Genomic DNA, 20441 nt, shown 5'->3' with positions numbered 1-20441 from the left:
CAGCATCCAGGGAGAGAGCGAGATCACTCGAACACAAGGACCTTCCCTCGGGAGCAGAGAGTGAGAGAGCGCCACATGCCGACACCGTCTCAACAAAAGGATGGTAGATGGCGCTGAAGCCTCCTCGATGATGACAATCTTCCTCAGCGCTTTAGTGAGCGAGATTGGCCAGAGATGAAGTCAATCATAGGCTCATGCCCCCTCCCCGTCTCCAGGCTCCCTGACCTCCATGCTACACGCTTTGGTTGCAGCCTCCTGGAAAACGTTTGGAGTCAGCAAAGCGTCAGATTGCCCGATCAGCCTGAAATCACATTGGCAGAATGTAGACAACAGGCACAGGAGCAGGATGTAAAAGAAGTGAAGTGAATTGCTTCATGAACTGTCTTCAGGACATCACCATTGGTAGCACTGTTCACTGGCGCCATCTCCTTCCAGTGCAAAAGCATATCGAGAATCATTGTAGATAGTAACTGCTCTTCCTTCTGCCAACTTACAGGCTTCAATCAAAGTTTTTAGGTACCAGGAGCAATACTTTCTGATGGCAGTATTTCAGTTTCAGAAGCAACCATTCAACTTCCTCTCTCATTCTTTGAGGAGTTGTCAGAGTACAGCCTTTGGCAGAATAATAATCAACAGGAAGTTGTCAGTCTCCATGCTCACGAGTTAAGACTGCCATCATGTATTTCTCCTTAGTACACAGGGTAAATGGTGTACCTCTAACAGGGATTCTTTTTGCAAGCGCAGTACACAGGATTGCCTTTAAAGTTCAAGACACTTACAGTTGCTTTTCATTAAGAGTCCCAGGGTACTCTGAGCACTGTCTGCCTTGTTGAGTGGTTGAGCAATAGTTGATGACTCTACCACTAGCTCGCCAATACATTGATTAGCAATGGTTTCATCTTCAGTTCTGTGTCTTCACTCACTTGGTCTTTATTGGGGCCAGTTGTAACAGAACTGTCAATCTTATTGTTTCATCACTGTCATCCTCAATTGAGTTCCTAGGGGCAGCTGTAGGAGTCCATGTCATGTCCATCCTGTAATTCCTTGGAGTTCAGATGGTGATGCTGTGTTGGGAGACTGTCCAACCAACACAGGCTGTAATTCTTCGGAGTTCAAATAGAGTCACTGTCTCTGGGGAAAGTTCCGTGGGCTACAATTCCTCGGAGTTCAGATGGTGTCGCTGTCTCCAGAAACTGTTCAATGCAGGCAGTGTTTTCCAGGGCAGAGTGCCAGCAGTAGCATCACAGGAAGAGTCACCAGCAGGACCACCCCCTGAAGTCAAGGCGGCTCTGTTAAAAATTAACTCAGTCTGCTATGAAACTCCGTACACTGCACTTCAATTTTATCTTTTCTTTTGTTCATTCAATGCAAAGATGTGCTCTTTAGACTATTTACTGTTTCTACCATGCTGTTTTGTAGTTTATCACAAGTTAAAAACTTAATAAAGTCTTGATTTGTCCCATTAACACTTTCAATCACTTGCACATTAAATCAAACCGACCATGCGGTCTGATCTCTAAATCAGTAGGAGCTTTTCCTTTCCCTTAGACATTTTCTGGATCTTAATTCTCTTAATATTGTTGGTATATTTCATTAAAACTTTTTCATTAATTTTATCAATCTGAGATGTTTTATTCAGGTAAGAGCTTGTTGTAGGTGTCACAACTTTGGCCATTGTTTGAATTGAACTTAATTCACACATTTTTTTTTATTACTTTGACCATAATCATGAAATTTTAATAGATTGTAACCAAATAGATTATCCAGCAACGATAATAGATAGTCCCGCAATCAAATAGAGTACATCCAAATAGATTACAGCTAAATGGATTTCCCAGCAACCAAAATAGATCATCTAGTAACTGAATAGATTGTGCAACAAAATAATTTCAGTAGGTACCAAAATAGATAATTGTGCAACTGAAATAGATTGTCCTGCAACCAAAAATTTTTACACATCTTTTTTATTAAATAGCCATGCAGTAGTCTTCAATCCTAATTTTTATACAATGGTATTGAATCAGAACTAAGTTTACTCTCAAGCAAATTGGAACAGAGGGAGTTCTTACTCCTTTTGCTGCATGCTAAAAATTCTACTTTGTCTGCAATTATTCCTTAAACTTTACAAAATATCTTGGCACCTACTACACTAATTGTTGGATTCTGATGTTTTAATCCAAGATCCTTCAGAAGTCAGGAAAGGGGCACAAAACTTGTTGCTTCACAATCATTTCATTAAGCGTTAATAGAACATGGAAAACTTGAAAAGGACAGTAACAGGAGCAGAAGCTAATAGCACAAAGCTTAAAAACAAAGAGACATCAACTGAGAATCAAGATGGTGCTAGTTTTATGGTCAGCTATTTTATACCCATAGATAAGGAAATTACATTCAAATTTTGCAGATAAGAGTCAGCCAATGAGAAAGCTTTTACTGAAGTAATGCAGAAGCAAGAAAAGCTTCCAGAATCATATCAGTGAACACACTGAATTTGCATTTACACACTGTGACCACTAAGAAGCATAGTATGAAGTTACTTGCATATAAGTAATTATATAAAGTATCAAGAGTTAATTGTTAAACTGTAAAGAAAATAATAATTAAGCAGCCTAAACTAAGAATTAAACAGTCTGATCCAACAGATGCTAGAGCCATGATGGAGTTAATGAATGATAACGATAAACTTCTGAATAATAAATTGATGAGATTTTGGTTCAACTCCATAATTAGCTTTATTACAGTGATATTGGATGTATTTTGGTAATTTAACCTTCATCATTTCCATTTAGGATTCTACTAAGGATTCTAACATTTGAGAAAAGTTAGTAAAAGTGCTAGTGATTAGATAGGGTAGAGAATACTTCAAGTGCGTCTTCACCAGCAGCTTGCGCAACTGCAATGTATTGTAACTTACTGACTTCTATACTCAGTGCCCTGACTGATGAAGGTCTGTGTGTCAAAAGCCTTCTTCAGCACCCTAAAGGTGAAAATATAATGGCACAGAAAATTCTCAATATCCAAACAAAGTAAATTATCCATCTATCACTTTTTTTAAAATTTCCTGAAGAACTCATACCAAATTTAACACAGTAAGGTGTTCTAAAATGATTCACTGATGAAAGCTTATGTCAAGCTCAAGGAGAAGGTAATAGGAAGGATGATGAAAAGTCTGTTCAGCATTGGCATGAAGCAGAGGAAGAACAAATGCCAATACGTCTGCTCAGAGGGAACACAAGGACTTACTAACCAAGGACACAGTTATCAATAATGGGCTGTACAAAGAGAGAGTGGCAGAATCCTTTCCCAGAGCTCCTTGGTTCAGGCAACACCAGAGTTATTTTACACTGCACAATATTTGACTACCATAGGACACACCAATAAGCCTTTAATTCCATCCCTATAGTCACCCATATCTCACTAAAATAATCAACTAAACTTAAAAAAATTCTTCCTTGTACACTTGTTGTTATTTAATACAAATGGAAACATAATGATAAATATGATTAAGTTAATTGCCAGGAAATATTATACTTTAAAAAGTCACTAAAAATTCACTCCTTGCTGAAGTGATCACTACCTGAAGCAAGGCTGCAATGAATTTGCCAAGAGTTATTCTGCAAATATGCATTACAAAGATACACACAGCACAGTTCTTGGTAATCATATTGATGCCCTTCACAAAAGCTGCTTCATACCAGATGGTATCCGATCTTTCAAGAGCTCACAAGATGCCAATTACGATGCAGAATGCAGGGTCTTTTAGCTGAATAACTAATGATTGGAAAATATAATAGTATTCTCGTGGATTAGACTTCTTATGTAACATTATAAATGTGCACTCATCCAAGCCTTACCTGCCATCCCTGTCCCAGTCATAGACCTCTACCTTGATTGTTCTGTAAAGAAAAGAAAGCAATGAATAAATGCTTGATTGCAAATCTGAGGCAAGATCATTATTCAAGATGATTACCCTAGTACAGTTAATATTCTTTATAGAATTCTGGAGAAAGAAAAAGCTGCCTGAGCTCTGTCGATAAAATTTCTTTCCACTGCCACCAAAATTGCGATCATTATATTAGATGAATCAGACCTTGTTGGAGCTCATTTAGGAAACAAGTGTGCCCCAGAGATAACCATAAACTCCCCTTGAGTACTGTGAGCTGGCTGACTTATCCAAGGGCTGTCAAGCCATTGAGATAACTTGACCATCTGAGATAAAATATGATTTTACATACAAGGAAATGCAGAGCATGGCAATGTAAATCTTTGGCATTTTGCATTTCAATTAGTTGGGAAAAAACCAACTTTAAATCAGACATTCAACAAATGGATAAAAATCTTCATGGTATAATTATAAGGAAAGCGAGAATAAAGAGACTTTAAATTGTTTGTGCACATATCTTTGAAGTTAGTTAATAATGCAAATAGTTCCTGAGCTCTATTATATGGATGTAGAGAGTACAACACTCAGCAAGTTATGATAACACACCAGTTAGTAACACCCCTTTTGCAATATTGTTTCCAGTTCTAGATACCACCTTCAGTCTGTGCGAGGAGTGGCGCCCCACACAGACTTCCAATCTGCGCCTTGTAAGGCATGAAAATGCCCGATGCAGGCCTCTCATGGTCTGAGTCAACGTTCCCTCCCCTTCAGAAGGGTATAAGGGACATGGGCCAGAATGATCCCATAATTCAGCAATTACTTACTTGGATTGTCTGTTGAAACAGGCGGCCTGAGCAAAGAAGTGCAAGATAAGTCTTAACAGATGCATTCGGCGCCAGGGAGATGAAATAAATATCTGAAGGATCAATGGCCACAGACTTTGGCCCTACTTACACAGGAAACAGAATTGATATGAAGGAATACTTTGATGGCCAGAATCAGAATACTTTGTCTGAGAAGGTAACTTAATTACATCTTTGAAAAGGGAGCAGATTAAAAGGTTAAAGAATAGAATTATTGCAAATTCTGAAAATCAATTGGTCCTAGGGTACTGGTAAAGAATGGTTGAAGCTTCAGTGCCTCCAAGATTTCTGCTGATCTTCAACTGGATTTATGGAAAGTGACTGGAAGAATGTCTATAAAATTTCCTACACAATGTTCAAAACATTTTAATACAAGGATAGAAGTTCTTAAAATGTGTCCATGAAAAATAGGTTAAATAGGTTGAGTCTAGTTAGAGAGGCATAGAGCTGTACAGTAGAGAAACAGGCCATTCAGCCCACTATGTCTAAGTTAACCATCCCGCTTTATACATACATTTCTTAAACTATACTTCTTTTCCCTATACTCTTCTAGAAACCCATTTAAAAGCTCTCAAATATATATATCATTAGCAGCAGTGGACTAAGATTAATTCAACGGCTATTTTTCAGGGTAAGGCCCAATTCTAGCATTGTTATTAAACTTGTGTAAAGGATTGCAGCTTCTGGGCAATTCTTTTTAAAATTCACAAACTTTTAGTCAGCTTGAAAACAAACATCCATAAAAACAAACAGCCCAACTTTGCTGATCGTCCATGTTTATTATTTTTAAGGAGAAGGTACAAGGATAGTGGTTTGCCCATTTGTAAGAAAATTGAAAAATAAATGGAAAGATGTATGTGTGATAATAAATCATACAGCTCCATTTTTACTTCCATTCAATTATTTCTGGGCATCTAGGGTATCAATCACATCGGAAGAAATAGCATGCAAAGTAACAGTGGAAATTTGTTTGCTGCACATGACTGGCACTTTCACTACTTTGAGAACAAGAAATAATCATGAATCAAAAATTATAATTTCGACATGCAAAATGACATTTTATATCTGTAGCAATCTGTTTTATTCCAGAATACAGCATAGTTCATAAACTAAAGAGACTAAAAAGCATGCACAACCACTTCCAAACTGAAACCCTATGCTTATATGCGGGTAAGCTATATGATCTTGCTTGTGTTTGCAACAGCCACAACATGAATTCAGGGACTTTGTAATACCCTTGACCTATAGTAACCTTTTACTTTAAATCCTCATCCCCTCACCTTTCTAATCATCGATCAAGTTTGAACCTATATTCATAATTTTCACCTTCTTGATTCTTTCACTTTTCATTGCTCCAGCTCAGTGAAGTATTGCAATTTAATTTTCTGCATTGTGTGGGAACACTGAATTGTAGTAGAATGGACACACCAATCTACACATACAAGGGCTCCAATAGAAAATGAAGTGAAATGGCCAGGAAATATATGGATAAAATGCAGTCAAATCAGCAGAATTCCTTAGCAGCACACATAAAATATTGAGGAATTCAGAAAGTCAGTACCATCTACGGAGGGGAATAAACAGTTAATATTTCAGTGCAAGACCCTTTATCAGAAAATTCCTTTGAGGCCCGATGAAGGGTCTTGGCCCAAAACATCGACCGTTTATTCCCCACCACAGATGCTGATGACTTGCTGAGTTCCTCCAGTACTTAGGGTGTGTTGCTCAAGATTTCCAGCACCTGCAGAATCTTTTGTGCTTATCACCAGAACTCCTTACTCTTCTGTGATCAGAGTAATGGCATCAATACATTCACTTAAACAAACAGGAGATGAGACAGCCACCAAACTAACCAGCATTATCAGTGTGATGCCTTGAGTATCTATGGTTCAAACATTACGGAGTTTGCAGATGATGCCAAAAAGAAATATAAACATGAACAGTTGAGTGCACTTGTAACACTGCTTAATACTATGTGCTGGTTGTCGATGGTGGTAGCAATTACACAAGATGTCTTTGTTGAAGACTATCTGCTGACCAATAAAAAGAAAATTCCACTTTTCATGGTTGTAAGCAAAACAGCCCAACCATTTTGTAAATGGAGCTTGCTAAGTTCTTATCATGTTAACTCATAACTTCCCTCAGGCATTAAATTCTCTGACTGTCAGCAAAAATACATTAAATATTATATGCCAAAGGATGTCGATGACTTGCAGTTTTTCTGCAGATTCTTGTTTGGATTTTCTTCCCTGATCCTTAGTGCTAAATATTCTATCTGTTACATCAGCACATTGTACCCTGCCATCAACATAAATTCCTTTGAAATCTGCCTTTCTACAGATCTACATATCTCAAGCCTATAGCTTAATACTTAAACTCATTTAAAATTTCAATAGATTTTGAAAATTCATTAATTAGTATTTAACATATACTGAAAGTCCCATGATTTTTACACAGTAATTATGTGATACCAGCAGTGACAATACAATTGGGTTTAATCATGTTCATTCATGTGTTCTTGGTTAATAATATATATTATTATACCACAACATAAACTTCCTTTTTTGATGAAATTGTGGAGAATAATATCTCATTGTTTATCCCTACCAGCATCAGTACTTATATAAATCATCACATGGTTGTTTGCTTGCTGTGTACGAATTGATTCTTCTCCCCAATATATAAAGTGAATATCAAAGAAAGACTTTCAACCACCGTAAACCATGTTGAGATATTCCAGGGTTGTGAAAAGAAGCACTGTCAAAGTATAGAACATCATTTTCTCTGAGTATCTACGTGCATATGCTAACTGTGACTCGATGGCCACAGGAGTGACAGCAGTTTCACTGCTGAATAGCAATGTAATAGAACAGTACAGAAGGCATTGACTTTAAAAGTAAAGATGAAAAGGCATTGCAGTTTATTCTTGTCAATGTTTTTTATTGCTAAGAACATGTATACTTGCTGTGATTTGACTGAACATGAGAGTATCACAGTGCACCTGCTTCCCAACAGTGCAACAATCTCAAAAACTTTCAGTTTGAAATATTCTAGAGACTTGTAAATAAATTTCACCCTTTTTTAACAGTACACGATTTTAAATCTTTTTGAAAGAAATATGTAGAACTGAGTGGATAACCTGAGTTTCAAAAAAAAAGACAGTTATTCAGCACACACACACAATTCCCTGGTAACAGTGGTGATAACATCAAGGTACTGTATGTATGTTGGAGATCCATTAAGTAAGCATACCAACCCAAAAATCTTTCTATTTACAACAAATGGATTTAGGCAACCCCTGTAAAAAAAAAAATCAGAGCAAAGTTTTAGCTTCACTACACATCAGGCAATATTAATCTTGCTTGTTCAAAGAGACTGAGGTGAGTGAATCAAATAATGAGCTCTTGCATCTCAATGCATTCCCAATGTAGTCCCATCTGCTGCACAGTGATTAGATTCAGGAAAGTCAGCCAAGCTTTGCAAGGTCAGAATTGTACCGTAGGTCTGTCGCTCTTCAGCTGCTTCTTCAATGGTCTTCCTTCTGTATCATGGTCAGATGTGCAAATGTTTGTTCAGTTCTCATTACAACTCTTCAGCAAATGAAGTGATGAAATAGCTTGTGCAATGGGGCTGAGATAAAATTTTCAAGTGGGCTGATTAAAGGCAAGTAATATTTACTCAAAAGCAATCACTACTTCCAATAAAAGAGAGTTTAATCTAGTTTATTATTCAATGCATTACCATGAACATCCTGGAGCATACTATTGATCAGGGAATCAACTAGATTAGCTATATTAACTACTAACTCTACAAGACTGTAGTGAATGATATCCCACAGCTTTAATCATCATCTACAAGATAAAGGTCATGAGTACGATGGAATATTCTCCAAGTGCAGATCCAAGAACATGGACAAAGCCTATCACAATTTGGGATATAAGCAAGGCAATTGAGGCTACCTAATGAATCATGAAATCTTAACTGTTGCTCACAGAAAGAAGAATGAATATGAAAAACATAAATTATCAAGCTTATTTTTTTATCCTTGAACTTGTGTAGACTGATGAGGGGCAGCTGTACAGTACAAAAAAACTGTCATCCTGCAAATTCTTTGCATAATTCTCAAATCAACTACAAGATATCCATCTCTTTCATTCAGCAATCCTCTCTTGTTGACAGCTTGAGGTGGTGAGGAGCCACCAGCAGGAGTTTTTGTTTTGGTTTTGACACTTTATGGCATTTATTTAGAAGAAACTGTGTTTGCTGGCTGGCAGCCTGGAGATTATAGCGACCCAGAGCTCCTTGGACAATAAACTGAGAACATGTTATTGAAGATTAATGACTAACTTGGTGCTACTCTTGTAAATGAATAAAACTGAGCCAAATGGAAACTGTAACTTGGAAATATAAAAGTCTTTATTTACACTGCAAACCATCAGGAGTGAAAAATCATCTGAGAGAATCCCAGAGAATCTCACTCTCCTGACAAACAATGCAATTTACTGTGCGATTCAATGTGCAAATGACAAAAAGAAAGCTAATCTTTACATTGAGATTTTGATCCTTTGAATGACTGGCTAAACTGTAGCAAGCGTACTTCAACCAGGTTATCTGTGGTCAATGTATTTGGACTTACAACAGACAGAGTAATTTCAAAATGCTGAAAATCTAGAACCATGGATGTTCATAGAAATATGAGCACCTTGGTTCTTAGATCACCAAAATGTTCCAGATGGGTTCAGAGCAAAGTCAATAAGGCTAATGCAGTGCGGGTCTTCATATTAGGAGGGCTTGCCTAATAGGGACCACAGATTTTTTTTCTGACAGCTTGACAGAAAAACACAATATTATCTTTGAAACTAAAAAGCCATATAACTTTTGGGACACTGTGAGCAATTTTTGGTATCACTCCTGGGAAAGACTATGCCAGCTTTGGAAGAAGTATAGGGTGGATGTACCAAGATGATGTCTAGAAGCAAATGATTAATTTTGGAGAACATTAAAGAAGCTATTTTTCTTACAATTTATTCTGATTTGATTTAAGTTTTAATGGAAATTGTTAGGGCAAATAGAGAGAAACCATTTCTTCTGGCTGGCTAGTCATAGAAAAGGGGCTTCATCATCATTATAAGCCATGTACAAACCCCATTTCCAGAAAAGTTGGGATATTTTCCAAAATGCAATAAAAACAAAAATCTGTGATATGTTAATTCGCATGAACCTTTATTTAACTGACAAAAGTACAAAGAAAAGATTTTCAATGGTTTTACTGACCAACTTAATTGTATTTTGTCAACATACACAAATTTAGAATTTGATGGCTGCAACACACTCAACAAAAGTTGGGACAGAGGCATGTTTACCATTGTGTTACATCACCTTTCCTTTTAATAACACTTTTTAATCATTTTGGAACTGAGGGCAATTGGAAATTTTGTCCATTCTTGCTGTTTATAAGACTTCAGCTGCTCAATAGTCCGTGGTCTCCGTTGTCTGATTCTCCTCTTCATGATGCGCCATACATTTTCAATAGGAGATAGATCTGGACTGGCAGTAGGCCAGTCAAGCACACGCACTCTGTGTCTACAAAGCCACGCTGTTGTAGTCCGTGCAGAATGTGGTCTGGCATTGTTCTGCTGAAATAAGCATGGACGTCCCGGGAAGAGACGCCGCCTTGATGGCAACATATGTCTCTCTAAAATCCTAATATACGCCTCAGAGTCAATGGTACCTTCACATACATGAATTCATCCATGCCGTGGGCACTGATGCACCCCCATACCATCACAGATGCTGGCTTTTGCACCTTTCGCTAATAGCAATCTGGATGGTGTTTTCATCTTTGGCACGGAGAACTCGACACCCATTTTTTCCGAAAACTAGCTGAAATGTGGACTCATCTGACCCCAGCACACGGTTCCACAGTCTTTCGGTCCATCTGAGATGAGCTCGGGCCCAGAGAACTCACCGGCGCTTCTGCATAGAGTTGATGTATGGCTTCCTCCTTGATAATACAGTTTCAAGTTGCATTTCTGGATGCAGCGACAGACTGTGTTGAGTGACAATGGTTTTCCGAAGTACTCCCGAGCCCAGGTGGCTATAATTGTCACAGTAGCATGACGGTTTCTTAGGCAGTGCCGCGCATTCAACAGTGGTTTCCGACCTTGCCCTTTACACACTGAGGTGTTTCTGAATTCTCTGAATCTTTTCACAATATTATGTACTGTAGATGTTGAAAGACCTAAATTCTCTGCAATCTTGTGTTGAGAAATGTTCCTTTTGAACTGACTAACAATTCTCTCACGAATTTTGGCATGAAGGGCTGAGCCACGACCCATCCTTGCTTGCAAAGACTGAGCCCTTGATGGATGCTACTTTTATACCCAGTCATGATACCTCACCTGCTACCAATTAGCCTGCTTAATGTGGAGTCTTCCAAACCGGTGTTACTTGAATATTCTGTGCACTTTTCAATCTTATTTTAACTCTGTCCCAACTTTAGTTGAGTGTGTTGCAGCCATCAAATTCTAAATTTGTGTATATTTACAAAATACAATTAAGTTGGTCAGTAAGACTATTGAAAATCTTTTCTTTGTACTTTTGTCAGTTAAATAAAGGTTCACGTGTATTAACATATCACAGATTTTTGTTTTTATTGCATTTTGGAAAATATCCCAACTTTTCTGGAAATGGGGTTTGTACATATGGTACATAGTCCAAAACCTACAGCTCGGTACTGCAGGAATGAAGTTAGGGAATAACATGTACATGCAAAGAATGGTAAAAATGTGGAACTTTCTTCTGAAAGCAGTAACTGACATTCAGTAGTTAAGCAAAGATACAATGTGACATGGAGACAAAGCAAGAATGTGGAATTAGGTCACAAAGCAGACATAATTTCACCAGATAGCAGATCAGGATTGAGAAGAAAATTGGTCTTCCCCTGATTTGTTGTTTCCCTAAAGAACTGTGGGGCGGGGGGGGGGGTTAGAAAACAACCGGTGTGATGTAATTTTTACCATTGCTTTTTATTCAGTAAATGTGCTGTGCAGAATATTACGTTGATGAAAGAAGCGATAAGTTATATGGGTTTTTTACTTTCAAAGATATTATTGTGTTTTCTTTGTTGGGGTGATGTGTGGTTCGGTTAGGTTTTTTCCGAAAGTCAGAATATGTGTGACATCCATGCAATCCCACTTGTGGGTCAGCCATGAATGGTCAACGTTTCAAACTAAATATATCCACACAAGTTCATAATAGAACTGACAATTTGAAGTGCGACAAGAACACTTGTAGACAAAAATAAATTCCGTCAAGCTGTCACAAAAGAGGCAGGGCCAGTAAATTTCCAGTTGGTTCATCATGTAAAGAAACAGAAGGGCAGCTGCCTCACAAAACAGCAGGCAGTAATTTAAACCACAGTAAAGTACCGATTACCCCACCAGGCCTCTAATCATTGAGAATCACACTGAATACTGCTTACATTATGGCTGAATGGCAGGCCAAAAAGATACTAATTCAGCTGAAAGCTATTCAGGATCACAAATAAGCAATAGAAAATGTATGTAGGCACTGCAAAGGAACCATTTGTTATACAAAATGATTAAGTAATATGATTTTTTATGTACAACTATTACAAGTTTAAGTAAAGTTGCGTGCACTTGTTACCCCCCAATAGTATAGAGAGACCACTTTACAACTTAAGTTGGTGGAGAACAGCAGAAAACACATTACGGCCTCACCAATAGTTAGCTCACACTTTTACTGTTCCGAGCATCCATTTATAAATTTTAGATTTATTTAATTCCTTGCAGTTCAATATCCAGCTGTCATGATGGTTTCAAAACTCATGCTTTCAGATCAATCTATTCTGCTGCAATACTATAATAACAGGATCTGGAAAATCTCTTGGAAATAGTGGATGTAATTAACTCCAGAATGGATGAGGAACTGAGAAATTAGTATTGGTAGAAACTCAATATTGGAGACATTAATTTCAGTGAAAGATGAGATACTGTACTGTATCTCCAAGACTACTAATCCGCATCCCAAGGATTTGAGAGAAGTTGCTACGGAGTTACTCAGTAACTATTTTCCAAAATTCCATTACTCTGACAGATAGAAAACAAGCAGGAGAGAGTAAATGAGAAACTAGGAGCCATTTGATCAGACATTGACAGCTTGCAGTGTGCTAGAATCTATTTCATATTTTCTTATGACAGAATGCAACGATTTGGTTTATCAAGTTAATACCATTTCTTCGAGTCTTCTCATCAGTCCGAGACCTCATTCTATTGTTTTCTTCGCTCAAACACCAACCAACTCTCTGTGATTATCTATCCATCATCTACACTAGGGGTAATTTACAAGTGCCCATTAGCCTCTCAGGATGTCTTTGTTATTTGGGAGAAACTGTAGCAACAGAGAAAAGGAGCATTCTCCACATGGGTTGGGGGATCAAGCACAGGTCACCAAAGTTGTACAGCAGTACTTCCAGCTGCTGACCCAGTGTGCTATGTATTAAGGAAGTGGCAGCAGAATACCTAGAAAATTACTGCCCAAAATAATAGAATTAGGCAGTGAATATCATGTTTCACAAAAATGGTAAAATTATATGAAGTTGGAACTATGCGGGGAACTAGCTAATGTGGTGCATTTGGAATTTTAAGTCTTCTCAAAGTACCACAAAAGAGATTATTAAACAAAATGAAAGCACACGTGTTTGGGAATAATACATCGATGTCAGTGTCATTTGATTTACGGACAAAAACAGAGTTAGAATGAATGGGTTAATTTCAGGTGGGGAGGCTGTTCCTAAAAGGATACTACTGGGGTCAGTACTAGAGCCCCAGCTGTTTATTCAATATCAGTGATTTGAATGAGGGGTGGATCAAGCATAATCCAACACAGAGCCAGAATGACCTTGGTCCAAGAGCATGGAACGACCCGATGTTTGGCTGATTTAAGTGCTGGGCCAGATTGAAAAGCTCAGGGTGTCGGGGCCAAAGGAGAAGGACGGGCCAGTGTTCATCTCACCGGTCCATAAGGTTTACTTGTCTCTGCAGTGAGCTAAGGCTGTAGCCTGCAACTAAAGGGCTCCTGGATTGGGTGCAGTGATGACTGGCTTCATGGCTGTGGATTCACCTTTGTGAACTTTTGTTCTGAATGTTATTTGCTTACTTTGATTGTTTGCACTAATTTTTCTTCTGCACATTTGGTGCTCGACAGCCTTTTTTAATGGGTCTATTGGGTTTCTTTGTTTTGTGGCTGCCCATAAGGAGACAAATCTCAAGATTGTACATAGTGTACATACTTTGATAATAAATGTACTTCAAATAAAGAAATGGTGGATGAACTGAATAAGTATTTTGTGTCAATCTTCACTGTGGAACACTTGCAGTATGCCAGAACTTTGAGAGTCTTGCAGGTAGAAGTGAGGGTAGTTGCTGTTACAAAGAAAAACGTTGTTGGGAAGCTGAATGGTCTGAAGGAACATAAGTCTCACGGACCAGATGGGCTACACCCCAGGGTTCTGCAAGAGGTAGCTGAAGAGATTGTGGAGGCATTAGTAATGGTCTTTCAAGAGTCAATAGACTGAGGAATGGCTCTGGAGGACTGGAAAAGTGCAAATGACGCGCCAATCTTTGAGAAGGGAGGGAGGCAGAAGAAAGGAAATTATAGGACAGTAAGCCTAACCTCAGTGGTTGGGAAGATGTTGGAGTCTGTTATTAAGGATGGGATTTCAGGGTACTTGGAGGCACATGATAAAATAGGCCAAAGTCAGCGTAGCTAAAGTGCATGTAGAAAGGATGTTTCCTATTCTGTGTGTGTCTAGACCTAGAAGGCACAGCCTCAGAATAGAGGGACAGCTCCTTACAATAGCGATGAGGAGGATTTTCTTTAGTCAGTTGGTGGTGAAGCTGTGGACCTGATTGCTACAGACAACTGTGGATGACAAGTCATTGGTTATTGTGATGAAAGAGGGTTACAAAAAGTACACATAGATTAAGATGTTAACTGTCCTGTGCTGGCACCAGTGGGATCAACAGTTGATCTGCCACCTGTCTTCAGGAGAAAGAGAGATAAGGAAGACAATGGAGCAGCATTTGGAAATGTTAATGAAGAGATGGGAGGTTTAACGGAAGGAGACACGGTCTGAGAGCTGTCAAGATCGGCTCCCTTTGAACCCTGAACTGTTTGAAGTGTGATGGACAGGCGATACCCCAGCAGGGGGATAAAAAGGGTCAGGTTCGCTAAGGCGACACACACGACACCACGAGGTAACGAGACCCTGGAAGCGGTGTGTCTCCCACAAGTCGGTGGGGTTTTGGAGGGCTGGTCGCGGGACCAAGCCATAGACGCACAGGGTGGAAAGGTACGTTCGGCGGGAACCTGGTGTGTGTCCGACCTTGCCTGGGTGCCAAGTTCACTGCAGAGGAATGATCGTATCTGAAACGGAGGGGTCACAGTCGGTGACCTCAGAAGACATTACAAAGGGCTCGCCCGAAAGCTGACTGTGAGGAATATCGAAGGTCTGTTTGGAATCCGATTTGAATATTCATTCGCTCTCTCTCTCTCTCTCTCCCCCCCCCCCACGACAGTGATTACTGTGAACTGAACTGAACTCAATTGAACTGAACTTTGCGTCACTTTGAAACTGGTCATTTACCCCCAGATGACGATAGAGCTTGATTGATCCTATTATCCTAGATCTGTGTACATGTGTGTTTATTCATTGCTAACCTGTTGCATTTATATCCTTACTATTAGAGTACTGTGTTGCTTATTTCTTTAATAAAACTTTCTTAGTTCCAGTAATCCAGACTCCAACTGAGTGATCCATTTCTGCTGGTTTGGCAACCCAGTTACGGGGTACGTAACATAAGTGGGGTTCTCGTCCGCGATTTTGAACGCTAAATTTGGGACGGAGTAAATTGATTGGGTTAAAATTCCCGAAAGAAAGAAAAGGCAAACAGCAGAAATGGAGATTGAGGAATTTCTAAAGGCGCCGACCTTGGAGGCATTAGAGGATGCCAGGAAAGTGGAATTGGCAGCTGTGGCCAAGCGGTTATATCTTGTTAAGGGGAAGTCGACAATGAGGAGAGAGCAGATGCACAGAGCTATCGTAGAGCACTATGTATCTAAAGGTGTGTTTCTCCAAGGGGAGCTGGAGGTGATATCTATTGAAAAATCTGCTGGAGACGCGGTACAGGTGCAGCTTGAAAAGCTGAGACTCGAGTACAAGTTCCGGGTATGGCCGCTAGAACACGAAGAGAAAGAGAAACAGTTAGAACGGCAGGGGAGAGAGAGCGAGAGAGACAGTTGGAGCGAGAAGAGAGGGATAAACAGTTGGAGCGAGAAGAGGAGAGGGAAAGGGAATTTGAGCTGGAGAAGTTAAAGATGATGGCAGCGCAGGGGCCCATCCCGAACCAAGGTGGAGGGTTCAGGCCGACCCAGGAGGTTAGGCTGGTTCCCCCATTTGACGATACCGATGTGGATCGGTACTTTCTCCATTTCAAAAAAGTGGCTATAAGTCAGGACTGGCCGAGGGATAAGTGGGCTGTTTTGCTTCAGAGTGTACTTAAAGGGAAAGCCCAACAAGCTTACTCAGCTTTGTCCGCGGAAGATGCCCAGAGGTATGAGGTGGTGAAAGAGGCCATCTTCAGGATTTATGAGTTGGTCCGGGAGGCATACCGGCAGAGGTTCCGGAATGCGAGGGAGCAGTGGGACCGCATGTATTTAGAGTTTGCCCGTGAGATGCAGACATATTGTGAGCATTGGTGCGCCTCGAAGGGGGTGGATGGGGATTATGACAGACTGCTACAGCTGATCCTGATTGAGCAGTTTAAAGGTTGTGTCCCTGAAGGTATGAGACCCTACCTAGACGAGAAAGAGGCAGCCACGTTAGCCGCAACTGCTAAGTTAGCAGATGAGTACGCGTTGACGCATAGAATGAAGTTTGTCCCGAGTAAAGGCTACCAGAACGTAGTCAGGACGGTGGGGAGAGTCCGCCAGAAAAGTCAGAAAGTAAGCCGGGGACTAGTGAGAAGGATAAGGTAGACCGGGAGCAGTCTGGTAGGAAGTCTCCTGGGGTCGTCTGTTATAATTGTGGGAAAGTCGGACACTTTGCGTCCAGGTGCTTTGCCCCAAAGGAGACGGGAAAAGGAAAAACGGCGACTTTGACTGGCTGTATTGAGCTGGTAAACGAACCGCTAGGAGAGGAAAGGTCTGCCAAAGTTCAGGAAGGGTGTGAGAGGTTTATCTCGGCCGGATTGGTGTCGGTGAAGGAGGGGTTAAACCCAGTACCAGTGCGGATCTGGAGAGACACGGGAGCGTGTCAGTCATTGATATTGAAGAGTGTATTAGAGTTTAGTTCAGAGACCCAGACTGGGGAGGTCAGGGTCAAAGGTATTGGGGAAGGGACAGAGGCAGTCCCTTTGCACCAGATACACCTACAAAGCAACTTGGTCTCTGGACTAGTCACGATCGGAGTGAGGTCCGAATTACCGATGAAAGGCGTGGAAGTCTTGCTCGGTAATGACCTCGCCGGGGGAATTGTGTTCTCGACAGTGAGCTTGACAGGTCAGCCTGCCAGCATTGAGGCCCCGCCCATGGACTCACAGGTTCATCCCGGGACTGCCGAAGTAAATTTAGCTGAGACGTTTCTGCCAGCCTTGTACGAGGAAGGGGTAGAAAGTGCAAAGAAGGAACGTAATGAAACAGGAGGAAGTGGGGAAATTAAGGTAGATTTATCAGTAGAAAAGAAGGACTTTATACAGGTACAGAAGCGAGATGAGGAAACTGCTCTCTCTGAAGCAGGATTAAAAAGAGAGCCAGTAGGCTATTGTGTGGAGAAGGGTGTGCTAAGGAAGGAAGGGAGACCAAGTACCGCAGATGAGGAATGGGGGATGGTGCCGAAAATCTCTGGGGATGAGATTTTTAACCTGGCCCACAAGGTACCCCTCGGTGGGCATTTTGAGGTGCTGAAGGAAACAGTTGGCGGAACCATGAAAGAGGTTTACTGGCTGCACAGGAGGAAGGATGTTATTGATTATGGCAGACGCGAACTGAGACGGTCACAGGCTTTCGATATGCTAACAAACCTAGTCGGTGTTAGCACGGAAATCAATGAAGCTAGGGTCCCCCTGATAAGAGAAAAAAAACATTTTGAAAAGATGAGTATGGTATCAACCAGATGGGAGAAGGTTATTGTTTTGGCCAGCTCTGCCGATAAGGTCTCTCCCTTAATCCCCGAACAAAGCGACTCTTTAGGAGAAGTAATTAAACGGCTCGCACGCGTGTGTTTGATTATCCTGAGGCGATGCAAGGAACTGGGATGTTGGGTGGTGTTTGTCATGCTAGGTCAGCCTAGTGAGCAACAGCCCTATAGAATGAGTAATTCAGTGACGAAAGGGCTAACGAACACAGAAGTATGTATTGGCGATGTGATACGGCTGTCTGAAGCCAGCTTGATAGTGAACCTTGAAAAAAATGAGTTCGGCCACACGAAGGTCACTTATCTGGGAATTGTGGTAACACAGGGGCAGCTGGCAGCGATGCAAGCTAAAGTGCGGGCTATCTCTGACATCCGAACCCCGACAGACAAGAGGGTCCTCAGAAGGCTCTTGGAGATGGTGGGGTACTGTAGGAAGTTTTGCAATAACTCTGCAGTTACTACCCCTCCCCCTCCTACTAAGCCCTTGCGAGAGAAAACTAAGTCGGGATGGGACGACCCTTGTTATCGTGGTCCGGGACGAAACCCAGTGAGAGGTTACACTGATCGCAATTCATCAGTGTTTTCGGCCACTATGAAGTTTGCTAAGTTGGAGCCTGGTTTAGGGGATTATTAAAAATTACACATATAAAAGGAGCGGAAAATGTGATTGCTGACTGTCTGTCAAGGTGTTGACAACTTAAAATTCTCTGTATTAGCCAAATAGCTGATGAAGATGTATATTTGTGTGTATCAAATAATGTATTCATGTTTGTAATTTTTACCCCGGTAAAAATCCTTAAAGGTGAGGGGTGTGACGAAAGAGGGTTACAAAGAGTACACATAGATTAAGATGTTAACTGTCCTGTGCTGGCACCAGTGGGATCTGCCACCTGTCTTCAGGAGAAAGAGAGATAAGGAAGACAATGGAGCAGCATTTGGAAATGTTAATGAAGAGACGGGAGAGTTTAATGGAAAGAGATACGGTCTGAGAGCTGTCAAGATCGGCTCCCTTTGAGCCCTGAACTGTTTGAAGTGTGATGGACAGGCGATACCCCAGCAGGGGGATAAAAAGGGACAGGTTCACTAAGGCGACACACACGACACCACGAGGTAACGAGACCCTGGAAGCGGTGCGTCTCCCACAATTCGGTGGGAGTTTTGGAGGGCTGGTCGCGGGACCAAGCCATAGACGCACAGAGTGGAAAGGTACGTTCGGCGGGAACCTGGTGTGTGTCCGACCTTGCCTGGGTGCCAGGTTCACTGCAGAGGAACGATCGTATCTGAAACGGAGGGGTCACAATCGGTGACCTCAGAAGACATTACAAAGGGCTCGCCCGAAAGCTGACTGTGAGGAATATCGAAGGTCTGTTTGGAATCCGATTTGAATATTCATTCGCTCTCTCTCTCTCTCTCTCCCATGGCAGTGATTACTGTGAACTGAACTAAACTCAATTGAACTGAATTTTGCGTCACTTTGAAACTGGTCATTTACCCCTAGACGACGATAGAGCTTGATTGATCCTATTATCCTAGATCTGTGCACATGTGTGTTTATTCATTGCTAACCTGTTGCATTTATATCCTTACTATTAGAGTACTGTGTTGCTTATTTCTTTAATAAAACTTTCTTAGTTCCAGTAATCCAGACTCCAACTGAGTGATCCATTTCTGCTGGTTTGGCAACCCAGTTACGGGGTACGTAACATTATATTTAAAGTGGATGTTGATATATTCCTCTTTAGTTGAGGTGTCAAAGGTTACAGGGAAGGTAGGAGAATGGGATTGAGAGGGATAATAAATCAGTCATGATGGAATGGTGGAGCAGATTTGATGGGTCAGATAGCCTAATTCTGCTCCCGTGTCTCATGGGCTAAAAAAAACGCTATGAAACTGCAATAAGAGAACCTGTACTTGGATCAAATCATGAATGATGTCATATATCAAACGAGGGCCATTCTGAAATAAGGGAAATAAAAGTCTATGCAGATTTTAGTCAGTTTCTAAGACTAGCACTGTATTTATAATGTTTACTGTTTTGCTTTAGATTTCTAATACCTCCTCTATTTCAGTTTTGTTCTGCCAAATTTAATTCATCTTTTCTGAATGTAAGTCTGACTGGCTATTAATATCCAAACTCCTTAGTTGTCTATGTATCAACAAAGACATCTGCAATGCATATGCAGTGGATTCCAGTTAACTGGAACACATCAGGACTAGTACATTTTGGTGCAATTAAGTGGCTGGCCCAATTAGTCAATATTTCATGCAAATAGAAGGCATAAAAAAGAAACTATCATTTAACTAAGTAACAAATTACATATTTAAATTAAATACAGAACAAATTAGAACTACCAATATTACTACAGTACTGTAAAACTGTTTACTAGTTCCTAACAGTTATCTATGGAGGAATTAATCCAGTGTACGCTACCATGTTCTTTTGACTGAGTGTAAGTGAATAAATTCAGTGCAGACACTT

General features: G+C 40.6%; 1 protein-coding gene across 6 annotated transcripts in view; it reads right to left on the bottom strand.

The window, feature by feature from the left end:
- The window catches only part of LOC140209516 (copine-8-like), a 669962-nt gene that overhangs the window by 286752 nt on the left and 362769 nt on the right, over nt 1-20441 (bottom strand). For all 6 annotated transcript variants that reach the window (XM_072277770.1, XM_072277771.1, XM_072277769.1 and 3 more), the window contains one exon: nt 3855-3896. In XM_072277770.1, coding sequence (XP_072133871.1) covers nt 3855-3896 — 42 coding nt within the window. The remainder of the gene's footprint in view (nt 1-3854; nt 3897-20441) is intronic.

This window comes from Mobula birostris, chromosome 14, assembly GCF_030028105.1.
Source record: "Mobula birostris isolate sMobBir1 chromosome 14, sMobBir1.hap1, whole genome shotgun sequence".
Lineage (NCBI taxonomy): Eukaryota > Metazoa > Chordata > Chondrichthyes > Myliobatiformes > Myliobatidae > Mobula > Mobula birostris.
The sequence above is the reverse complement of the archived record's forward strand: the minus strand, read 5'-3'. Positions and strand labels throughout refer to the sequence as shown.